The sequence below is a fragment of the Sphaerodactylus townsendi genome, linkage group LG05 (genome assembly GCF_021028975.2).
Source record: "Sphaerodactylus townsendi isolate TG3544 linkage group LG05, MPM_Stown_v2.3, whole genome shotgun sequence".
Classification (NCBI taxonomy): Eukaryota; Metazoa; Chordata; class Lepidosauria; order Squamata; family Sphaerodactylidae; genus Sphaerodactylus; species Sphaerodactylus townsendi.
The window spans coordinates 60,282,671-60,304,817 of NC_059429.1; the positions used below are offsets into that span (position 1 = coordinate 60,282,671).

General features: G+C 40.1%; 2 protein-coding genes across 5 annotated transcripts in view; one reads left to right on the plus strand and one right to left on the minus strand.

Annotated features, from left to right (window-relative positions):
• Positions 1-13,250, plus strand: part of LOC125432630 (integrin subunit beta 3 binding protein) — a 43,298-nt gene extending 30,048 nt beyond the window's left edge. For all 4 annotated transcript variants that reach the window (XR_007244505.1, XR_007244504.1, XM_048496389.1 and 1 more), the window contains 2 exons: positions 7,107-7,160; positions 7,728-13,250. Coding sequence is in view for 2 of the 4 variants with exons in the window: in XM_048496389.1 (XP_048352346.1) it covers positions 7,107-7,159 (53 nt within the window). In the remaining 2 variants the exon portion in view is untranslated. The remainder of the gene's footprint in view (positions 1-7,106; positions 7,161-7,727) is intronic.
• A 4,191-nt stretch (positions 13,251-17,441) lies between these two features.
• Positions 17,442-22,147, minus strand: part of ALG6 (ALG6 alpha-1,3-glucosyltransferase) — a 33,181-nt gene continuing 28,475 nt past the window's right edge. Inside the window, exons 12-15 of the mRNA XM_048496388.1 lie at positions 19,824-19,894; positions 18,826-18,894; positions 18,497-18,695; positions 17,442-17,988 (exon numbers count right to left, since the gene is read on the minus strand). Coding sequence (XP_048352345.1) covers positions 17,791-17,988; positions 18,497-18,695; positions 18,826-18,894; positions 19,824-19,894 — 537 coding nt within the window. The 3' untranslated portion in view covers positions 17,442-17,790. The remainder of the gene's footprint in view (positions 17,989-18,496; positions 18,696-18,825; positions 18,895-19,823; positions 19,895-22,147) is intronic.

The window sequence follows — 22,147 nt, forward strand, 5'->3', positions numbered from 1 at the left end:
CTCGAGATTAGAGTCTGCTGCTCTTAATCACTACAACACGCTTTCTCCCAGTGTACAATCACAAGGGTGCTTCAATATCTATCAATAATTTAGAATTAGAATATTCTATTATTAAATCAAAGTAGCCTTGTGCTATCCTATATGATAGTGACATAAGGGAACAGTCTACTAAGATATCCATAAACAAAATCAAACTTGACTGTCTCATCTTGGTCACATATAGTACTGTAAGTTTAGAACATCAGTCAAATTTGATACAGTCCCCTAGGATCTATGGAGGATAATAAAGGACACTGAATTGAAGATTTGTGCTAGTTTGACACACTTCCTGATTGTTTGGCTAAGGCCTTAATGTTAGTGTTACCGTTTTATGAAATAAATCCACTAACATCTGAGCTAATGAAGCTAGAAAACACACCCTAGGATCTAACAAACATAATTTTGCAAACTATCTTTGTAGTTAATACAGAAAAAAAGTGTGGACTACTTTGTTCTCTGGAATATTAATTAATTAAGCATGCTGGAATATAATGTTCTCTTCAATTTTGAATAGCCCAATCCAGAGAGGGGAGCAGTTCAGTGGTGGTCGGGGATGACTATGCAGTTCTGCCTCCAAAGAGGCAATTAGCAGCATGGTACCAGGGGAGAAGGAGAAATTCCCCTCTTTCTCGGGAAAGCCCATAGCAGCATATGACTTACATCAACCTTTTTTGGTGGCGCAAGTCTGCACTGCTGAAGACAGGCATTCCCAGGCTGAAACTGCACTGGGAGCTGACTAAAGTTGGCTCTGTCCCCAGGAACACCCCCACCCAGGCCAGCATGGGCTCCTGTGGTGGAGGGGTCCTGGCACATATGGCAGCTTCTGGATTCGGGCACCATGCACTTGTGCACCACACTGCTGCTAGCGTAATAACCCCACCCCCAGCGTACTTGTCACTTATGCTGGCGGAGTGGGCATCTGCATCAGTTCAATGCTTTTTCAAAGCTCCATTTGGCTGGATTGCACAGTTAATTCAGAAGAGCTTGCTGTTTAAGAAAGGTTGCTAGAAATGAAAAGGATTCTGATAATCCATAAAAATAAATATGATGGTTTTTTTAAAAAAATTAACTTTTCTGTAATAAATATAGGTGCATTGTGCTGTCCTAATGGGGAATGTGCCAGATGTAATAGCAGAAAGGATAGGGGGAGGACCAAGTATTCTTGCAGTTTTGCTTTTTAGTTTTCAATGTGGTTTTCAATCATTATTTTTAATTAGTTCCGCTCAGGACAGGAAACCTATTCTTTGGCTTGATACAGATGGAATGTCACATTATCATCACATGGTGAGGCATGAAATTTATTTACTTTACATAAACAGCCTCTACTTAAAACAACTTAATTCAGAACATTCCTTTGTCAATGGGCAGTATTATGGAGATCTTAGTATATCATTTTGCATTAGCAGCATAAAAAATAGCTCCATTGTTTGTCCATGACTAGCATTTACAGTAAACAAAATGTTTTTTGAAGAGAATGTAAGCAAATGTCGGAGCAGCTGCCAGGAGATGAAATCTAGTCATTTTACTGCTGTCCGAAGCATGCTTTATGTATGTGTAGGTTGCATTCTGCATATTTCAAAGGGGAACTTTAATAGTTTTAGCATTTTGGAAAAGTGAATACAAACAAAATAAACATTTATCCTGCTGATTCTTAGAGAATAGTTAAATGTCTGAGAAAAGAACACTGCCTTTTCCAGGTTTACAAGTAACTTTCTGTCCACTGAACTATTTATCATCAACCAGAATGGTCTGTAAGCCAAAGTACCAGAGGTTAGCACTCTTTTTAAAATATCCAGGAAATCTATATTTTATGAACATGCCATAAAATGCACATAAGATGTATACCACCTGATTTGGTGAGTCCATCTTGCCCACTTTCTTTTCTTTGACATCTAAATAGTGTGGGTGAAAGGTGCATAACTTCAGCAATCCAAGGAACACCATACTGATTTTTAAAATTTCATGGAGTCTTACCTCAGCTACCATACAACATCCATCCCCTTTCAAAAGTGCAGCAAGTGGAGCAAGCCCTATAGAGTTGCTTTGTTCATCCTTAAAAGGGTACAGTGAGAACTACATCAGCTATACTTCTAAAACATTTTCAGATAAAATGTTTGTATTGCCGTACATGGTCTACAAGGTCAGGTCTGGGAAGATAGCTAATTCTACAGGGCTATTAACTCACCTCTGACCCAAATACTAATCATCCTAACCACTTTCTAAAAGACAGAATTGAAGCACAGCATAAGTATTAGCATGACACATCAAACAGTGCAAAAATTACATAATAAGATCCTATTTGTAGAAAGCTATAGACTACAGTCCTTGATCACAGTCAAGTTTGTAAACCATTTTTTACAGTGTAACCCTATTACCATTCAGAAAAGGCCTATTAAAGAACTCAGTCTTGCATACTTTCTGGAAAACCTTCCTGGAAGCCTTGCATAGAGAATGGGAGCCTTCCTGACCTCCTCAGGCCAGCTATTCCATTAGGTGGGAGCCACAACAGAGAAAGTATGAGAATAGGCAGTTGTTGATTTTGCCCATTTGCAGGTTGGCACATGCAGAAGACCCTGCTCCAATGACCAAAGCTGTTGTGGCAGAGCATAAAGGGAGAGGCAGTCCTTCAGATAAGAGGAACCAAAGCTTTTCATGTGATAGTCAGTACTTTAAAATGAGTCCAGTAACAAATGGGCAGCCAATGGAGTGTCTGTAGTATGGGAGTAATGTGTGTGCTCCATCTAGCTCTTGATAATAGCTGAGCTGTATTCTGCGCCTGCTGGACTTTCCAAATAGATTTTGAGGGGAGACCAATGTACAATTCATTACAGTAATCTAGTCTCAGTGTTACTGTGGCATGGATCCAGGTAGCCAGATCAACTATATAAAAGGTAAGGGGCCATTTTACAGGCTAGGTTGAGTTAGTAGAAATCATTTTTTGCAGCTGCATTAACTTCCTTCTCCAATAATAAAGTTGGCAAAGATCAATTAAATTCCATCAAAAGTGGGGAGCACAATGTTCCTCAAGACTGTCACAACCAGTATTACCTCTGTATTGTTGAAGGCTTTCACAGCCGGAATCATTATTCAATTATTCTTAAAACTAAATTCCTTAATAAAGAGGATGTAAAATCTTAGCTCAGTAGACTTAACACTAATTTCCTAACTATGTGTTCACATAACTTCAGAACTTTTCTTATTGCAAGGAAAATTTACCATTGACATCTTATTTTACAAAACAGAATTTCTTTTGTATTGTCAAAGGCTTCCTGGCTGGATTCAACTGGTTGTTGTGGGTTTTCCAGGCTGTGTGGCTGTGGTCTGGTAGATCTTGTTCCTAACGTTTCACCTGCATCTGTGGCTGGCATCTTCAGAGAGAGAAGTGTATTACACACTGCACCCAGTATTGTGATTTCATGATTTTACCTTGTTCTACTGTTAGTTTGGGTTTGAAATTTCTATATAGGTGTCTCCCAGTTTGTCCCCCCACCCCTGCTTTGTGGCTAGGCTGTTACTTGCTAACTTGCTTTGGTTCGACTTTTAAGTTTGTTGTCTTAGGTTTTTTTAAAAGAAAACAATCTTTTCTTTAGAAGTGGTTTGTTTTCCTGTAGTTCTTGCTGTGCCCTGGGCAGATCTGTGGGTCTTCCCACTTCAGTGTGTGTTTTTTTTTTGGGGGGGGGGGGGGGGGTTTCTGCAGCTGTGATGTAGTGCTGTGTGGATTTGGTAGGAGATTCAGGACTTGCAAATGTGCCCCCCCCCTTGATGTGCGTAGTTCATTAGGTGTTGTTGTAGAGTGGCTTCATTTTAAAAGAGAGGTGTGTGGAAGGCATTAGGGAAGGGGGTGTGTGCCTCTGTTCTTCTGGAGGTAAAAATACTGCTATTTCTCCTCTATTTGAAGCAGTGAGAAGTGTGGGATTGGGTGAGGATTGCTGTTATGCCAAGCTGTCTCTGTGGTAGAGATTTCAATGGCAGTGCTCTGCTGGGGTTCTTGCTGTGGGTAGGGGCACCAAATTTACCTCAGGGCTGCTGCTGAGTGTCCTGAAAGGAACCAGTCAACTTTGCTGAAGTTTGCTTTGAAGGAGCAAATGCTATGGGGGCACCCAGTTGAAGGTGAAGCTGATGTCCACAGAATGAGTTCCCAGACATCCAAACTTCAGCAAAGCTGGCTGGTTCTATCTCTACAATGGAATAGTTCTGAACTGGGCTTCTTAGATAATCTGGGGTGCCTCCTTAGTGTCATAGATGAGTTTCTTACCTTCTAGGCTTCAAACATATTTCAGATGAAAAAGCAGTTATTCAAAGTTATTCTAAGACTATGTTTTCTAAGTTAAGTTATTTTCAGAAGACTGAGTTCATGTCAGTAAGTGCCTTTGTCAGTATTAAAATTCAATGTGTGCAACTACTGTGGAAAACATGACTTGAAATTTGTCCCTGTCCTCTCCCTCTCTCTTCCTCCCAGCACTGTACTGTGTTTCCAATGCTGGGGTCAATTGGGGGTGCTGGATATAACACCGTAAACGTTTTCACAGCAGTGATAAAACATTTTGAAAGCATTTTGAAAAAATTGGCTAAATGTTTGATTTCTGCTGAGTGGTATGGACTATTGCTGCGTTGAGGCATGTTCTATAATGTGATGGTGATTAGAAATGACCTGGTGCAAAAAATCATCGTTTGGTCATGGTGGGGGAGGGTGGCTGCAAGTGGGGGGGCGCCAAACTCAACTTTTGTCCCCGGGCTCCAGTTTGCCTAGGTACGCCCCTGGGGGAGAACCCCTGTGTAAACAAAAGACAATTGGAAAAACTCACTACAAAGCGAACAGCAGAGAGGTAAGAAGTGCAGGCATAAATAGCCTGCAAGTATTTTCCTAAGAATAAGCCTTGTTGAATATACCTAAGCAGGATTCCGAATAGACCTGTTTAGTTCCTTTTGAGACTGGGTCAGGCTCACAATTATTTTCTAAGAGACAAATTTTTGACTCTGTTGGTTTTTGTAAGGTTTTTTCCCCTTCAGGTGATTTTAATCTATCTAGTTGAGAAATGTTACTTAACAGGGGGAAATTATCTGTATTCAGTTATTCTTTTGACCCATAAATAGTGCATGATTGGGTATCCTGGGGAAAAAAATGAAAGACTGCTTTGTTTCCCCCACTCCCCTCCCACCTCAAAAAAATGCCTGTCAACACATGGCACAGCTATAATTAGGGTGTGAATTTTAAAAATCAAATTTCAGTGCAGGTAGCATCAGAGACTGATGGATGATAGATTTTTGGGAGGCAAGCTCCAAACTTCTGTGGTGATTTAGTATCCTATACTATGTAGATGAAATATTAAGCTATTATCGTTGGTGGCAGACATACAAATGCATATGAACCTTACAACCTTCAGGCATATACATAACTACCCATACACGCACAACAGGCCTGTCAAAGTGCATTCCTTACATGAGGATCTGTTCTGCAACATTCATTCATAGTTTTTGATGTATTTGTTTTACACATGAGTTTTCTTTTCTAAAAACATGTACAAAATCTAGCATTAGGCTAAATGAAAACTTAACCTATTCATTATATTGTTACTACGTATAGTAGCTCCTACATGACTGTAAATATTCCTAAACACCCTTTCTTATTTGGGACATGTAATAGTTATTTTAAATTTTAAGAAAAGAAAAGGAACATTGGTTGAGACTCATTTAGTAGCAATTATATTTTAAGGAGCATAAATAACTTGCAATCCAGACATTACAAATATCCAGGTGCTCTGTATGTGCTGATGACAACAAAATTGAAAAGAAAGGCTGTAATAATTCTGACTGGTTTTCTCTGCAGAAGATATTGATTATTTGTGTGTGGTGAGAGATTTGGAAAATTCAATTAAAGGAGTTGTGCAAAGGTTTCATAAATTTTCCTTGTACAGCGTGTACACAGACACTGTTGCGTATTAAATCAATGCAGCACTTCACAATATATTTTCTTTGAAACATAAAAATAAATAACATTTAAACAGTTCTGCTTACTACAGAAACAAGTTTTATTTTCTGTGAAGCATTTAGTCATGTGCTATCACTGACTCATACACATTTGCCAGCTGTAACAAATTTTATAGACATTTTCTCCAGAGACATGGCTCATGTACTATGAATTTTTAAATGAGCAAATGGTGAAGAAGGGATGTCAGCAATATAAAAATTGATCAGTTAAAAGATAAAAGCATAAGTACAGAGATTTGTATGGTAGTCTTAATAGGTTTTATTAAATAAAAATACTATAAAAGGACAGTAATGAATAGACTGAAGGTTTTAACTGTGGTTGAGGAGGAGAAAAATTATCCTGGCACAGTTAGGAGATTGGTTTCACGTTACCAAGCAGATGGTCATTTTACCCAAATCATTGTCCAGTTTAATTCAGTGTTTTAAAGCATTCAAACTTCTCTGCATATAGAGTAAACTTCCAACTAGGAAATGACCTCAGATTTTTCTCTTGGGAGTACCTGGGAAGTCTCTCCTACTCCATTCCTACTCTTTACAGACAAACTTTTGCAGCTTCCAGATTGTTGGCTAGGCCCCGGCAACCCTTTGCACACCTCAGCAATTGACGCCATTCAGCTCTGAGCCCAAAGGGTACAATTGCTAGAAAACAGTTTCAGATCCCAGTTTCAGATATGAATCTACCTGTCTCTGTTTGGGCAAGTGCATATCTTTCTGCTTAGCTGATCTTGTTGTGGGGCTAAAATGGTTTTCCGAAGAAGTGACGGATACAGTTGCAACAAAGAAAGAAATGGGATGCAGTGGAAATGAGGAAATGAAGAACTGGTAAAAACTTGTCCATCCTACACTTTTGTTTGAGTTTTTGCCTCATTCATTCATGGTAGAAAATGATGAGGGGGAAATTCTGTTTCCAACATTGTATCAGCATAGTTTTTGAAGGTTTCCAGCCTACAGGAATGGTTTTTCAAGGGGCTGTAGTGGGAAAGAGAGGCAGAAAGGGTCCCTTCTCTGTGGTGCTTAGGATCCAACTACATTTTTAGCTTTTCTTTAAGTATTTTAAAAAGTGAAAATTTATTTGGCAGAATGTCATCGACCTGTCAACAGCTTCAAATTCCTTAAATCCCTCATTGAATAAGGTAAGGAGCCTTTTGTGTTTTAATGGAGAAATGCAAACATTATAATTTAGAAGTGCTGTTAGAAATTCAGCATTGGAACAATAACAACTTTGCCATTTGTAATGCTTGTTGATGGCTCATAAAGATAATTTATTGTTTTCATACATTCGCTTTATTTAATGGAATTCACTTCAAGTAACAGAAAAACACACAAAATTAATAATAAACAACATTTTCTCTTCACACTGATATATCTTGATCCCCAAAACTAAAGTACAATCAATATGTATCCAGTGTAATGGTTTCTAAAACAAATTAGTTAATCCATGCATAAGATAATTCTATGGACATCTGGAGCACTTGAATCATTGTAAGAAATTTGTGTATTTCTCGGTACCTATAAATATTTGTTGGAATGTAAATGTGTAAAATGTTCAGTTGTCTCGAAAAGCAAAGTCCACTAGTATGTCAGTTGTTTTTTTTGCTGTGAAAGGAGTTCTAGCCACCTTAAGAACCATAAAGGGTCAAAGCCCATAGGTGTTGAATTGCTAAAATAATATTCATGAACTACATTTTTCTCTTGAACAGCTGAGATTGCCAAAGTCATTCACTTGTATCTCAAAGCATGGAGATTCAACCAATGATGATTGACAAGCATCACACCTTCTTCCAAGACCTTCCAAGACCTGCCTAATCCATGGGCTGAATATGATGGAACGTTGTCTGTACATATACAGTACAGAGGGGATTCCTTTGCATAAAGTCTTACTCTTCTTGCCACTTTCATGGGGGTAGGGTAGTAAGCAAAGACTGCATGTCCTGTGAACACTTATAAATTGTTACACTTCCAGCATCTATTCCAGTGTTACAATCTACTGTATTGACCTAGAAGAGCCGATGGAATGTGATAGGCATCTTGATGACACTCTCTGCCATGTTTAGATTTGAGGTGTTTTGAGGTAAAGACGAGCATACCTCAGTCATCTTGCTGCAAACAGCTATTTCACAGCATGATTTTTAATGGAAGTCTGCACTTTCTGAAGCATAATGAAGAAGTCCCAGTTCTTGCCTGGTAGGCAAACAGTAAGTTCATTGAGTCTGTCAAATATGTCAGCCAAGTACTCCCGAGTAAAGCCAGAAAAGGTTTGTCAGGGAAGTGACAAGTCCATCAAAATATATGGCTGAGTTCACAGGCTCTTTCAGCTTCTTATTACACTCTTTATAAAATCTGCAGCTTTCACAGTTGCAACAAGAACTTCATCTTGTTCCTCTAGATTTGTAGCTAGTAGCTAGTATTTCCATATGCAGTATTCTTGCAATGTTGCATCATAGTGGCTTTGCTTTGTAACGTTGTTATTCTTGATCTATATTAACTGAACTAGTAGCTTTGACTAGTTTTTGGTCTTCTTGTTGAGCAATGCTAAAAAAGGAATTCCTCTTTGATCTCATGTACACCAGCACAGTAAATGGTTAATTGTGTATTATTGGTGCCATTAGTACTGTCTTCTGTTCGCAGAGCGTGAAAAGGATGAAGATCTCAATCTAGCTACGGGGAAGAGTGCGGAGGTGACTGCGGACGGTGCCACCTCCACAGGGGCTTTGGGTGGTGTGGAAAGGAGGGAAAGTTGAAATCCATCCACCACCCGAATTGCCCCGTAGAGCAAACAGGCTTGTGCCACACTTTTGTGTGACATGACTCTGCAGGGCTTGGAAACACCAGTGGAAGCTGACTAATGTCGACTCTATCCCTGGGAGGCCCATCCCGCTGGCACCCACTTGGGACGCCAGTGCAATTCCGCAGCGACCCGGACTTCCGAGTTTCACCATCATGTTGCTGAGGGACAGCCAGCCACCAGCGCCTTTGTCCCCTCTGACAGTGGGGATGTCCCTTGCACTGGTGAGGGATCAAATGCATCAGTGTGGCCCTCCACCATTCCCTATGTGTGTTCAGCCCTCCCCATCTGGATTGGGCTATTCCAGTGAATAAACTATCTAACGAATACCTTACTGGCAACTCTGCATTAAATGGTGGACTTTGAAAGCAGGAGAAGACTTAGATGTTTTGCTTGTTTCTAATGCTCATATTATTAGTAATGCTGGCAGTACAAGCATTTTTTTGCTGAGAGACCAGTTAAACCCACTTTGTCTTCCTATAATCTATAAGGCCTTGTGACACTTTGAAATGTTTAGCAAATTAATTGAATTTCTTTTTTTAACATATTTATCTTTGAAGGCAGGATGACTTTTTCAAATGGGGGTTTAATTGATTTAATTGTTAATTTAATTAAGTTTTTTTGATATATTGAGTTCATTCGGGGCCTTTCCTATTGTAAAATGGTGAACTAAAATAAAATTGGGAGGCATTTATCACGTACCCTATGTTGCCATACTTCAAAATAAGCGTAATATCTAATTTGTGATTCACTATAAATATGTAATAGGACTCATTGTGTAGCTATGAACAATATGTGAAAGAAAAAACAGTATATAATTGTTTCATTGTTTTTAATCAACCCAGGCCTTAACTGAAGATACTCATCCTGGGTGCAGGATTCTTCCAATTCTGCTAAACATGTTGAAAAGAAATATTATAAATCTATCTCCCTGAAAATACCATTGAAGGATTCATCAGTGGACTAGGCAGGTGCGCATCTAGATACAGTTTCTTGCATCTAATTTAAACTTCACAGTATGTACAACCAGATAATCTAATGTAAATGGTACAGTTGTCCATATCTTTTGTATGCAAATGAGTAATGGCAGAAGTTGTATTAGTTCTGTATTGTTACAGTACCCAGTTTCCTGCACTATCTTGGAAAATACTTTAGTGAACTTTTCCTCATACTGGGGAAGAAGAGCTCCTCTTACGAGATGGGCACTATTTCCCAGGCCTTCAAACAAACTGAAAATTTCACAGCAATTATATGCTCCAGGTTCCCTCTGAAGACCTGCCAATTTTACTGCAAACAATGAAGGTTGCTTGCCAGCTTGCAGAGCATTGTTTACGCATCTTATCAACACTCGGCAACAAGAGCAGCTCTTTGGCCAGTGTCATTTACTTTATCGCAAACAAAGCATTTCCAATGTCCTTTTTAGTTATTACCAACCCTTGACTTAAGAAAATATCACAGAAGTCTCATTTTTCAGTGCTAGAAAATAATTTCCAAATTTGCAGTTTCTTGCCTAAGAAGTGTCATTAAATATTTCAGAATAGACCTGCTCAGGATTGTGTTGTAATGGATTTAAAATTAAGCACTAAAAGATTAACATTTGTGTGCTGTAACAACTATAGACATGAGAGATGGTGAAACTACTTATAGTGTTTACTGAGATCCATTCATTCAGAATAATTGTGTGATAACCTGGGAATTAGAGGAGTGCAAGTAAGAGATTCTCAAGGACTTGCGGAGGAGGGGTGGGTCTCACTTTCCCTTTCCCACCATTTATTCCTTTCCTTCCCTGAAAGTCCCATAGCCCCTCCCTTTTTCCTTCTCTCCCTCCTTCCTATCACCCAAGCTATCTTTATCCTCCACCCCCCTGGAAACATCTTCCTACGAAAACTTTGCACAATTCTGATTGCCAGGCTGGGGAATTACTTGTGGAGGGTTCCTGTATCTCAGTCCATGCACTATTTTCTCCTCTTGGCAGCCCCCAAGTCCTCACGTTTTCCTGTTTCCATTTCCCACAAAACTTGCATGATTCAGCTAGACCTGGCCACTTGCTGCTGTTCAACAGCAGCCATCTCTTGAAACCCAATGCGGTGTAGCCAGACTTCCTCACAGGGTTGTTTTGAAGATAAAAAGGAGGAGGATAAAGTAAGATGCTTTAGTTCCCATCATATAGAGAAAGATGGGATACAAATTAAATAAATAAATGATAGATACAGCTGAAGATGAGAGGTAGATAAAAGGTAGGTTGGTGAATGGCAGAGAAAGAGAGAATGAGGAAAGGGAAAAGGAAATAACGGTTGCCAGGAGGTGAGAAAGAGAAAATAGTGTGGGTAAGGAGGCCCCCTCCCCCACAAGTCCTTGAGGGTTCCCTCCCATTCAAATAGGCCTGGTCCAGTGACTGGCACTACAGAATTGGGCCATAATTTTACTAGGTAAAATCTGCTGGGGAGTGGAGGAGCTGAAGAAAGAGTGCCAGATAAATATAGGTTGGCTGATGGGTGAAATGAAGTGAAGGAAGGAGGGAAAAGAGTGGGATTATGGGGTGCTTCAGGAAAGACAGAAAGAGAGGAAGGGGAAAATGAGATGCTTCTTCCAAGTCCTTGCATGTTCCCACTTGTGTATATGTATAATCTCCACAGATTTGGCCACACTAAGAATTAGATAATTGACCCACAAGAAGTTGCGGTGGGGGGGGGGAGGATTTCATTTTCACCTCCACCACTTCCCTTCCCTGAAACTCTTCTTATCCTTTCTAACCGTTTCTTCTCTCCTTGCAACCCCACCCCCACCAGCCTACTTTTTATCTGTCTCCCTTCAACTATATTATTTCATTCATAACCTCCCTTTCTCTGCAATGGAGACCCAACCCTGCTTGTTTTATACATCATTTTTACCGAGCTCTTTTGTAAATATATATATCCTGCCTTATATGTCTCCTCCATCTCCAAGTTAATATTCCTCCCTTTACCATCTCCTCTATTAAATAAATCTGAGTTACTGTTTAACTTTACTTCTGCCTTAGTATATTTATTTTAGTATGCCTGGTGAGGGGAGTGCCCGGAAAGGAATTAAAAGTCAACGGGCATGCTTCAGCTTCTGGGAAACAGGGCTGATGGAAAGCACTTCTTGTTACCAAATGCTACCATTTCTGAAGCAGCTCAGTCCCTGAAGACGAAAAGGTGGAAAAATCTGACAATCCTGGCCAGTGAGTGCTTTCCCAGCTTGAAGAAGGTAAAAGGGGTGCTGTCACAGCATCATTTTCAAAGCAAGAAAAGCAGATTTTCACTGATATAGAACCAAAACCTTCAGTGGGCCTACAACAATATGAAATGATGACAGAGCATTCATTACATGTATAACAGCTCAATTCTAACCATATTTCTTTACAAGGAGGTTCCATTAATTTAAATGAGACTTATCCCCTAGTAGGTGTGCATAAGACTGCAGCCTAAGCCTATAGAAGCAGCTACTGTTTCTTGACCTTTTATACTTAGCATTTCCCCTTCAGAAACAGCTGGGTCTATTAAGGACCATTTCCTACTTCTACATAAGGTAGATCATGTAACTCTCAGTTTATCATCCCTGAAGGCCATCTGAAGGACAAAGAAAAGAGATACACATAAAACTAATGTTTTCATATGCTGGAGAACACTTGCTCTGGTCTTCTAGTGACTACAAGAGGCAAGGGGAATGGAAATATGAGATGATTGCCCTGTCATCAAGAGTAGTTGTTTCACACTGTCGGACTCCGAAAAAGTCTTTCAGTGCTGTCATTTCTTAGAAGTATTTTACTAATCTGGATTTGGGCAGAATAGTAGGGATTATCTTTCCCAAGATTCCATGGATATGATATTGTGTATGTCTTAATACCAGCAAGGGCCCAGTCTCATACCTTATTTAAAACTGAAGTAAAAATGCTATGCTATTTGTAATCCACTCTCAGCATTATGTACCATGCCTTAGAAAGTTTGCTTGCTTGCATTGGTTTCTAATTCTGTAATCCTTATCCTCTTGTTTACTGGATGTGTTATGTTGATTGCATTTTTAAATATTTTGTAATCTTCCTTCAGTCTCAGCAACAAAGAAAAGCTATAATAGGACTTGAGGCTTAAGGCACCCCTTGTAATGCAGAGCTGTGTGCTGGGTCAGAATTACTCCTCATTGTGCCAATCTCCTCTCAATATTGCCCAACATAAGGGGAGGAAAGCAAAGTTTATTTTGATATTGCTTAGTGTGAAAGCATTCTTTAAACAGGGTTTTCATATCAACGTTTAGGAGATGACAGCTAAAGTCTAAGGGTCACTAAGAATGTTACTCCCCCATCCTAGTGTGCTTTTTAAAAAGTGTGTGGATGTTTAAATTGTCTTTCTGATAATCTGTGATAAAGTTTTACAGAATACCACATGATAGAAATTATTTAAATAAAAGTCTATCCAACAGATACATGTGGTTTGGAATGAAATTCTCATTACTGCCTACTACAGCCCATTCAGCTTTTTGTGGCTTCTCCAATGTAAAGTAAATTCAGATTCTTCAGGCTACAGAAAATTGCACATGTGCCAGTGGGCTGTTTTCCACATGCATCTATTGTCACTTACCCATACTTCGGCTAGCCAATATTGAGAGGATTCTAGCTGGATTCAGACCACAGAGAAGAAGAAGAGTTTGGATTTATATTCCCCCCTTTCTCTCCTGCAGGAGACTCAAAGGGGCTTACAATCTCCTTGCCCTTCCCCCCTCACAACAAACACCCTGTGAGGTAGGTGGGGCTGAGAGAGCTCCGAGAAGCTGTGATTAGTCCAAGGTCACCCAGCTGGCGTGTGTGGGAGTGTACAGGCTAATCTGAATTCCCCAGAAAAGCCTCCACAGCTCAGGCGGCAGAGCTGGGAATCAAACCCGGTTCCTCCAGATTAGATACACGAACTCTTAACCTCTTACGCCACTGATGATGACATAAGTTGACTGTGCCAGTCATCTACTTGTTGATTGTATACGTTTAAAACTGTACATATGTGGTGCCCAATATTTCTTTATCAAATATCAAGCCAACAGAAGAGAGTTTTAAGTAGCTTTATTTGCAAAGAAGGGGGAGACACCTGCCTGGGTAGACTCCACCAAATCAGTATATCCACAGCATGTTTATTCCCTAATCCCAAATTCATCACACCCTCTCTGTTCCCGCATTGGCCAAGGGTTCTTAGAGTCACAACTTTCTGGTCCTCCTATTTGCATGTTAGTCCTTGATATGTTGCCCTCTCCAATATTCTTCCTGTATGTTCATTATCGACACCCCTTATTCAGGCTGGGGCATAAAAGTTATTATGCATTAGCTCATTAAGCATGCTCAATACGTACAATCTAATGCAAACCTTGCCCTTTAGCCTAGTTCCCCAGTTCAACTGGTCTCAGCCGGACTTATCCTGTTCTATCCTGGCAAACCGCTACATCCTCTTATCTCATTTCTTTGTACTGGTAGAAAACACATTCCCCATTTATCACACATACTGTACAGATGTTATACTTCTGAGAGAAGTAATGGTTTCCAACAAAAATTGTTTCTTTAGCATGGGATTTTTTTTACAATATAAGGTAAGAAACTATGCAACCCTAAGGACACTTTTTAAAAATAAGCCCTACCTAGCAACATGGAACTTATTTCTGAGTAGCCATGCTTCGGATTGCTCACTAAGTAAACTTGATCTGTGGCATCTTTACTTTTAATAGTTTGAATATACAAGCATGAAGTTTTAAGGCCAAGTGTTTTATGATATAGTAGGATTCTGAACTGTGGCTATTCTTATAGTAGAACTAGACAGTATTTAGGGGTGCTAAGGAAAACAGGAGGGAAAGAGCACAAGCCAACCTTATTTGCATGATGGCTTGTAAACTAGTAAAATTTGGTTTTCTTGACAGGATACTGCCCAGATTGCATTTTGCATAGAACTTTATTCAGACTGAATGGCACTTAGTATAGCCACAAACTTTATACTTGATTTATTTCAGAAATTAAATGTAGCATTTGTCTGTTCTTGTTTCAAGGATTATATAAGCTCTGTATGTTGCCATGCAAGAGAGTCTGTATTGATAACAAGCGTGTGAAAGTGTGATGGATTTGCCCACCCTGAAGGGCTGGTGTGTGGTTTTTTTGTAAGGCCCAGTGAGACAGGCCTTGGCAGAAGCCAGAGAGAGTCAACAGCACACTCCATATAATGAGGTCCTACCTGATTGGCTGGCAGAAGGTGCAGTTCGCCTAGTGCCTCAGGTAGAGGGAGCCATAAGGGCTGAATCTGTAAAAGCAGGGAGAGGCCTGTGACAGAGATTATTCTGAGCTTTCTTTTGCTGTTGAATCTGACTCAGCTGGTGTGCTGATAGGAGTCAGACAGCTCTATTAAGCTGAGGAGGCTTGTTAGAGCGTGGTGGCCCTGAATTTGGTGGAAAGTGACCCACAAGTCAGTGGCGAGACAGCTTGTCTGTTCACACCTAGTGTCTGACCAGCCCCAGTTCCAAATCCAGTCTGGGAAGTCTAGTCCAAAGGAGCAGGGGACTATAGGAAGGAGGCTTGTGTATGCTAGGGTCTTTCCAGACTTAGATGTGGAGAGTGTGGGAACGGGTGTGTGGATCAGTTGAGGAACTAGTGTCTGTATGTGAAAAAGCTATAGAAGCTAGAAACTGTATGTTTAACAGCTAAGAAGCCAGAAACCTGTGTGTGTGAAAGCTTAAGTAACTGAAAACTTTATGAGAGAGTGAAGTGGACACCTGCGTGTGACCAAGCTTTGAAAAGAAACTGACTGAAACAACCTCTCAAGAATAAGCTCTAACTTTCTGTAACCACAAGCGTTAAAACCTCTCTAAACCAACTGAGAAGCCTTCCTTTCTGTTAAATAAACTTAAAACCTGATTTCATGTTACCAAAAGTGCCAGTCTGTGACTGTGAGCCTAAAAGGGGTAGTGCCTGTCTGTGTTCAAGTCAAAACCCTCTCTGACAGAGTTTCCCTCCATTTTCGTCAGAGGCTCTGGTGTTTACTCACTCAGTCCTTGGGAGTGTAGAAGGGGGGGGGTGTTGGTGGGCCAGTGACCAGTATATATAGATTGGTGGCTCAAGGCTCGGTGGTGTTTAATGACCATTATTATATTAGTGGTGGCAGCAAGCATGCAACACTTTATTGGGTAGTAAATGGTTCAAGAGAAGAAAGGCAGCATGGTTAGCTTGATCTTAGAACAGTGATGGCTAACCTTTTCAAGACTGAGTGCCCAAATTGCAACCCAAAACCTACTTATTTATCACAAAGTGCCAACACAGCAATTTAACCTGAACACTGAGGGTTTAGTTTAGAAAAAATGGTTGGCTCCAAGGCACGCGTTACTCGGGAGTAAGCTTGTTGGTAGTCAGTGGCTTTGCTTTGAAGCGACCGAGCAACTCTTTGAGCGGGTGAATCATGACCCTAGGAGGGTTTACTCAGAAGCAAGCCCCACTGCCAGCAAATGAGCTTACTCTCAGGTAAAGGATTGCGCTTTAGTTCTTCCCATGGAAATCAGTGGGGTTTAACAGTGCTTCCCCCTCCCCCCACATGACGCACTCTGTGTGCACGTGCCCAAGAGAGGGCCCTGAGTGCCACCTCTGGCACCCATGCCATAGGTTCGCCACCACTGTCTTAGAAGTTAGACTTCGAAGGGAGACCATGTCTCTGCAGAGAAAGCCAGCGGCAAATCATCCCTGATCAACCCCTTATCTTGAAAACGGTTCAACTAAGCAATCATGATTAGTCAGAAAAGCTAGCTGGATTGTATATTTAAAATAACTATGCAAGGTATATGCAACATGGATGGGTGGTACTACAAACAAGAAATCACTTATTCCTGGCCCTGATAGAGGTGTGTATAAGGTGTAGAAATGCCAAGCTGCTTCTATTCCATAAACAGCTGCCAGAATTTACTTCCCCTAATTTTTCATACATCATGTATGTTTTTTCAGTGCAGTCCCCACCTTGAAACATGTGAGAATGGAGATAACCATATAGCACCAAAGAATTCCAAAATGGATTGGACATTTTGTAGCAACTGCATTTGTAAAATGCACCATTTGAATTGGAGGCACTATGGAATTTCAAGGCTATTACAAGAATGTGCCACAAAAAGATGGATTCTGCAGCAGGATTTGAGGGTCTTTTGGTGATTTGCTGCTTCTACATTCCTGCTAAAGTGCTGAATTAGAACAAAATATATACAAAGACTGATCATTTTATTTTGGCTATAAAATTTGCAGATCTCCATCACTGTGAAGTTTACATCAGATATATATATGAAAAATGTCGTTAGCCATCATTGCACCTTGGAACTCTTGTTATGGACTTCAGCTAGTATAGACTTTAATGCTGAAATAAGACTGTCATGTAAGCATGAACCATGACACCAAGTCATGAATATTAGTGCACTGGCCTTGATGATTTTAAGCATATCATATAGAGTCTAGTGAAATATTGTACCAGGCAGTTTAATGTATGTAATCAAATAGGCTATAAGAGGCAGCACTTAGTAGCAACATACATGAGTTACTGCTGTAACATACAGTTCTGTATCTCTGACACATTTCATTTTTGGAAGTGCATTAAATTGATACACAGATACTATTAAATTAATTTGGGAGATTTTATTTAAACAAACTGGTACAGGTTGCTGAGTCATTATTAATGATATTCAGGATAGAAGGAGCCTTTTCATTTTGCACAAGGCATCTAAAATTATGGTTCTTTTATTGCATACATGGGAGGTCCATTTCAAATCCATTTCAGTAACATCTACTGACAGTCTAAAAACAGGACAAATTGACATGTAAACATTTCTGTGGTTATCTCCAGGAAACACGTGAAACAGGACAACAAAATGCCTCAAGTTATACACAATTTATAGCAATAGAAAAATTTAAAAGAGTATGTGTTCCTTGACCATTTTAATCCTTAATGTTTATGGGGTGGCATTTTGAACTAACTGGATTTTTTCTGATTTCTGCTATCTCTCAATTCCCATATTGCAATAACATTAAAATACAGCAAGAAGAACAAAAAGTGCAAGCAGGATATAGCTGAGACAGCTACTGGAAATAAATCTGGTAGCCTTTGTGGAGGATCCAGTGTAGTGCTCATTAAAGTCAGGATGCCCATCAGAGTTATTGAGACAAGGAACTGAAAGGAGAAGAGAAAAAGGTGGACTGGTTACCACTGATTTATAATGTCCAATAAGTAGTTTCATTGCTTAGGTGCTCTGTTTTAATCATCTTTATGGAGGATATTTCAGTAAATACAATGTGTCTCTAACATGACATCTTATGTTCTAGTTGCCAGGGTTGATAACATTAAGTAACAATAGAATATCTGACAGCAAAGGATTTCTAATATCTGTGCACAAAACCTGACCTTTTCAATAAGGGGGAGGGATGCTTTTGCATGATGGTGGATTCCATTTTGTAATTCTTTGTTGATGGTTATAATTATGAAATGCTTCTTTCTACCTCAATGTTCCAGCAGCAGATTTTATACAGTGTGGGAAATGGTCGAACCAGAGGGGAGGATACTTTGCCAACTTTATACGATGGCCTCAGCTATGTTCAAATATAGAAACAGAATTAAGACATGTGTCCCTTTCAAAAGTAATGCACAGAAAATGGGGCAAAAGTTTGTATATATTACTTACTGAACTCTTGATAACATTTGGAAATGTTCTAAACCAAGGAATGTATTTCCTGACAGAACTGGAAAACGTTTTCAGTTGCAGATCATCTTCAGAAGTTTTTTCAAGTATTGAAAAAGAAGTCGTACATGCGGTAAGAAAGGCCAGTGTTGTCAGAAGGTAAGAAAAGAGTAGGCCGTCCTTCAGGAGAAGAGGTAGCATGCTGTTGAGACACATAGAAATGAATGCATGTTCTCATGAGACTGCACTTCCAACAACTTATGAAAGGGGAACATGTCTTTAAAAAATCAAGTTGGAAACAATTCTTTAGAGAGGTTAACATCAAGACTCACCTGAATGTTGAAACAAGCAGAAACCATGCAGACATAAAAGGAATTTCATTTATTATTAAGCAGACTGGTCTAAGGGGAAAACAGAAGCAAATAAACATTTGTCAAAGTAACTTTTAAACTGGCAAATATTAGGGCTGTTGTCACACTGTTTCTGTAACTCTCACAGCCTTACTGCGGCTGTGCCCCCAAAGGACACCACTTGGGCATCTTCCTATCAGGATTAGTGAAGAGTTTTTCTGTTCATACAATTGCTACCACTGGCCACTCTGCTTATCACATGTAATACCAATCTTTCTAGGCCCAAATGCAGATTAGCTACTTTAGAAGTTGAAATGGAATTTATGAGATGGAGGGTCGACAGAATGTTTTTAAATATTATTTTTGAAACCAGGTCCTAAACACACAGACTTAACTGTGATGCAGGTACCGGACTTTGTGGTTTCTACAGTGCACCACTTCAGTGTGTGCTAATATTCCATGAACTGGCCCAAATCAGAAAACTTGATAATTTAGTTATTTATTCTCCCATCTCTCAATCATTTTCCTATTTCCAGATCTCCTTTCCCACGCTGGTGAAAGGAAAGCAAGAACTCAATAGCCTGAGGGAGACTCTGTAACATCACCCTTTTGAAAGCAGGATTTGGTTTTACAAGGCAAGGACATAAAGGTCACCACCTTGGGCTGCATATGCCAGCTGTAATTTCACACACTCTGAGGAAGTGCTATAAAGATGTCTCGTTATTCCAACCTTCTAAATATTTTATACTCAAATTTTGGATTTAAAAAAAGGCCCTGGAATTACAAGGATGTGCTAATCCCTCCTAAAGGACAGCGCAAGCAGTTCCCTTGCTCCAGGGGCTCAAGCCTTATTCTCAGCCAAATTCCATGACCCATCAAATCATCACAGCTGTTTAAAAATTTGCCCATATCACACATAGATATTCCTCATGCCAGTAGGTAAGGAGCAAAATATTTTTTGTGTCTAAAATGCTACTTACATTGAAACTAGAAGAATAGATTTTTCATGCACTTGGAATGAGAAGAGAAAGAAGGACAATGCACAGGTAACCTTTTAAAAAGGAAGTTAGGCAGTGTTAATTACGGTGCAACAAAGGTTTTCATTTCCACAACAATGTCAATGTTCTTACTATTTGATCAGCAAGAGCAGCTAATATATTTATGGCTACACATTGAAAAGGCAAAAGTCACTGCACATATTTATATTTATTATAAAAGAGGGCATCTGGCTGACAGACCGAAAAATTTGTGTATGTATGTACAAATTACCTTGCCTTGTGAGTAGCAATGTGTATGTATGTGTGCATAATGTCAGAAGTGAATCTCAGCTTAGAATGGCAATTACATTTAGCCTTAGTTATAATTTCCATAGAGCCATCATGATGAAGGTGTCAGACTGAGTTCTGAGAAACCAAGGTTAAAATCCCCACTCACACTACAGAAAATTGCTGGATGACCGTGGACCAGGCACCTTCCAATGAATACCAGGGTTGTGACATGAAGACAGGCAATGGTAAACCACCTCTGACCATCTCTTGCCTTGAAAACTTTACTAGGTCACCATAAGTCAGCTGTTTTTTTGTCAGCTATTATTTTGATATAATAATAACAACAACAATAATAATATCCATATATGTTAAAGGCAAATCCTGAACCTTGTCTATATCTCAGAGCCAGATTGGTGTATCATATCATATTAGGATCCAAGAGACTCAGATATGAATCCCTGTTCTGCCATGGAAACTCACGGAGTAATCATGGGCAGAGGCAGAGCGAGGGGAAACTGTGCCCGGGGGGGGGGCATGCATGCCCTGTGCCCCTGCCACAGTCACCCCGCCATTGCCCTGGAAGGCCCCCTTGTGGCCCAGCCACGCCTCTGCCGCTGCTCCACCTGGGGTGTCGCATCCCTATCCCATGGGCGCTATGCCACTGCTCATGGGTCAGCTATTCTCTCAGCCTAACCTACCTCACAGGATTGTTGTTGCAAGGATAAAATAAACAACAATGTTTAAGGTGATTTTAGGCCACACCAGGAGAAAAGAAGGAAATAAATATCTAAATAAATATAAATATTTAGGACACAGCCACAAATTGTCAGAATCCAAATTTCAGGATTTAGAGAAGTACTATATTGGGAACATCACCATTCTCTCTGGGCCAATTCAAAATAACTTCGGTATTGACTTGAAACACAGGTTTAACTCATACATGCAAATAATATTCCTTGTTTTGGTGTCATCTGTGAACCTCCAGGTGGCAGGTGCTTAGTTGCAGGGCAGTCAGATATCAGTAAGGCACATCAACAGTACTACTTAATTCCAGTAGCAAAAAGAACAGCTGGCAATGACCCAGAAATATCTTAGCATTTCTAATAATAAAAAGTTTAATGTCTTACACTGCTTGCTATTGAAGAAACTCAGATAGGTTCAAGCTAAAATGCAAAACTATACACTATTTAAGTAAGTGCAATAGCCAGCAGTGGAAATAATACCAAGCATACAGTGCATGTCCTTGTTGCTTCCTCCTTGTAGCTTTGAAACAATGATTATTTTAATATGCAAAGCATTTGTGTTGTAGACATTAAGTACAGATGCATAAGCATGTTGAAAAAATTGTTTTCAAATATCAACATCATGTAACAGTAAGTGAAATCTTGAAATGTCAATTCTGAGAAACAGCATAAAGCAATGTCTTTCAACAATTTTGGAAAGGCAGGTGGCCCAATCCAAAAGGGGGGTGATAGAGCAGCAGCCGGGTCTTGTGCCATGGCAGCACACCCATACTGCCTCCAGTGGGGTTTTAGGAGGCACAGGAAGGGGGGGGGAAATGGGGGAGAGGGGAAAGCTGCCTGAAAAATCCCATAGAAAAGACAGACTTATGCTGCACTTTTTAGTGGTGCAAGTTGGCTGCTGACTTAGGGGGCGTTCCTGGGGGACTTTCCCCAAAATGGTCCCAAAACACCGGCACAGCCTCCTGTGGTGCAAGAACAATGGTGTGGAACACCATTTCCTGGTTCCTGCACTATGGTGCCTTGCCACTGGGATAAGTCTCTCTGAGGCAGCACCCATGCCACTTTGCACAGCACTAGTAGCATTGGTGCCCACACAACGTTTCCACCACTTGCAATGCAGCTCCCCCCCCCCCCCTTTGGATTTCACAGTTACGATTAGTAGCAGATGTTTGTGCCCCAGATTCTCCGGTGCTAATGAAAGTGAAAAATTCCCCAGCATTGAAAAAATCAGAGCAGCCCTTGTTGCATGCCCACTGATCAGAGTGGGGTAGAGTTTCACTTCAAATTTCACTT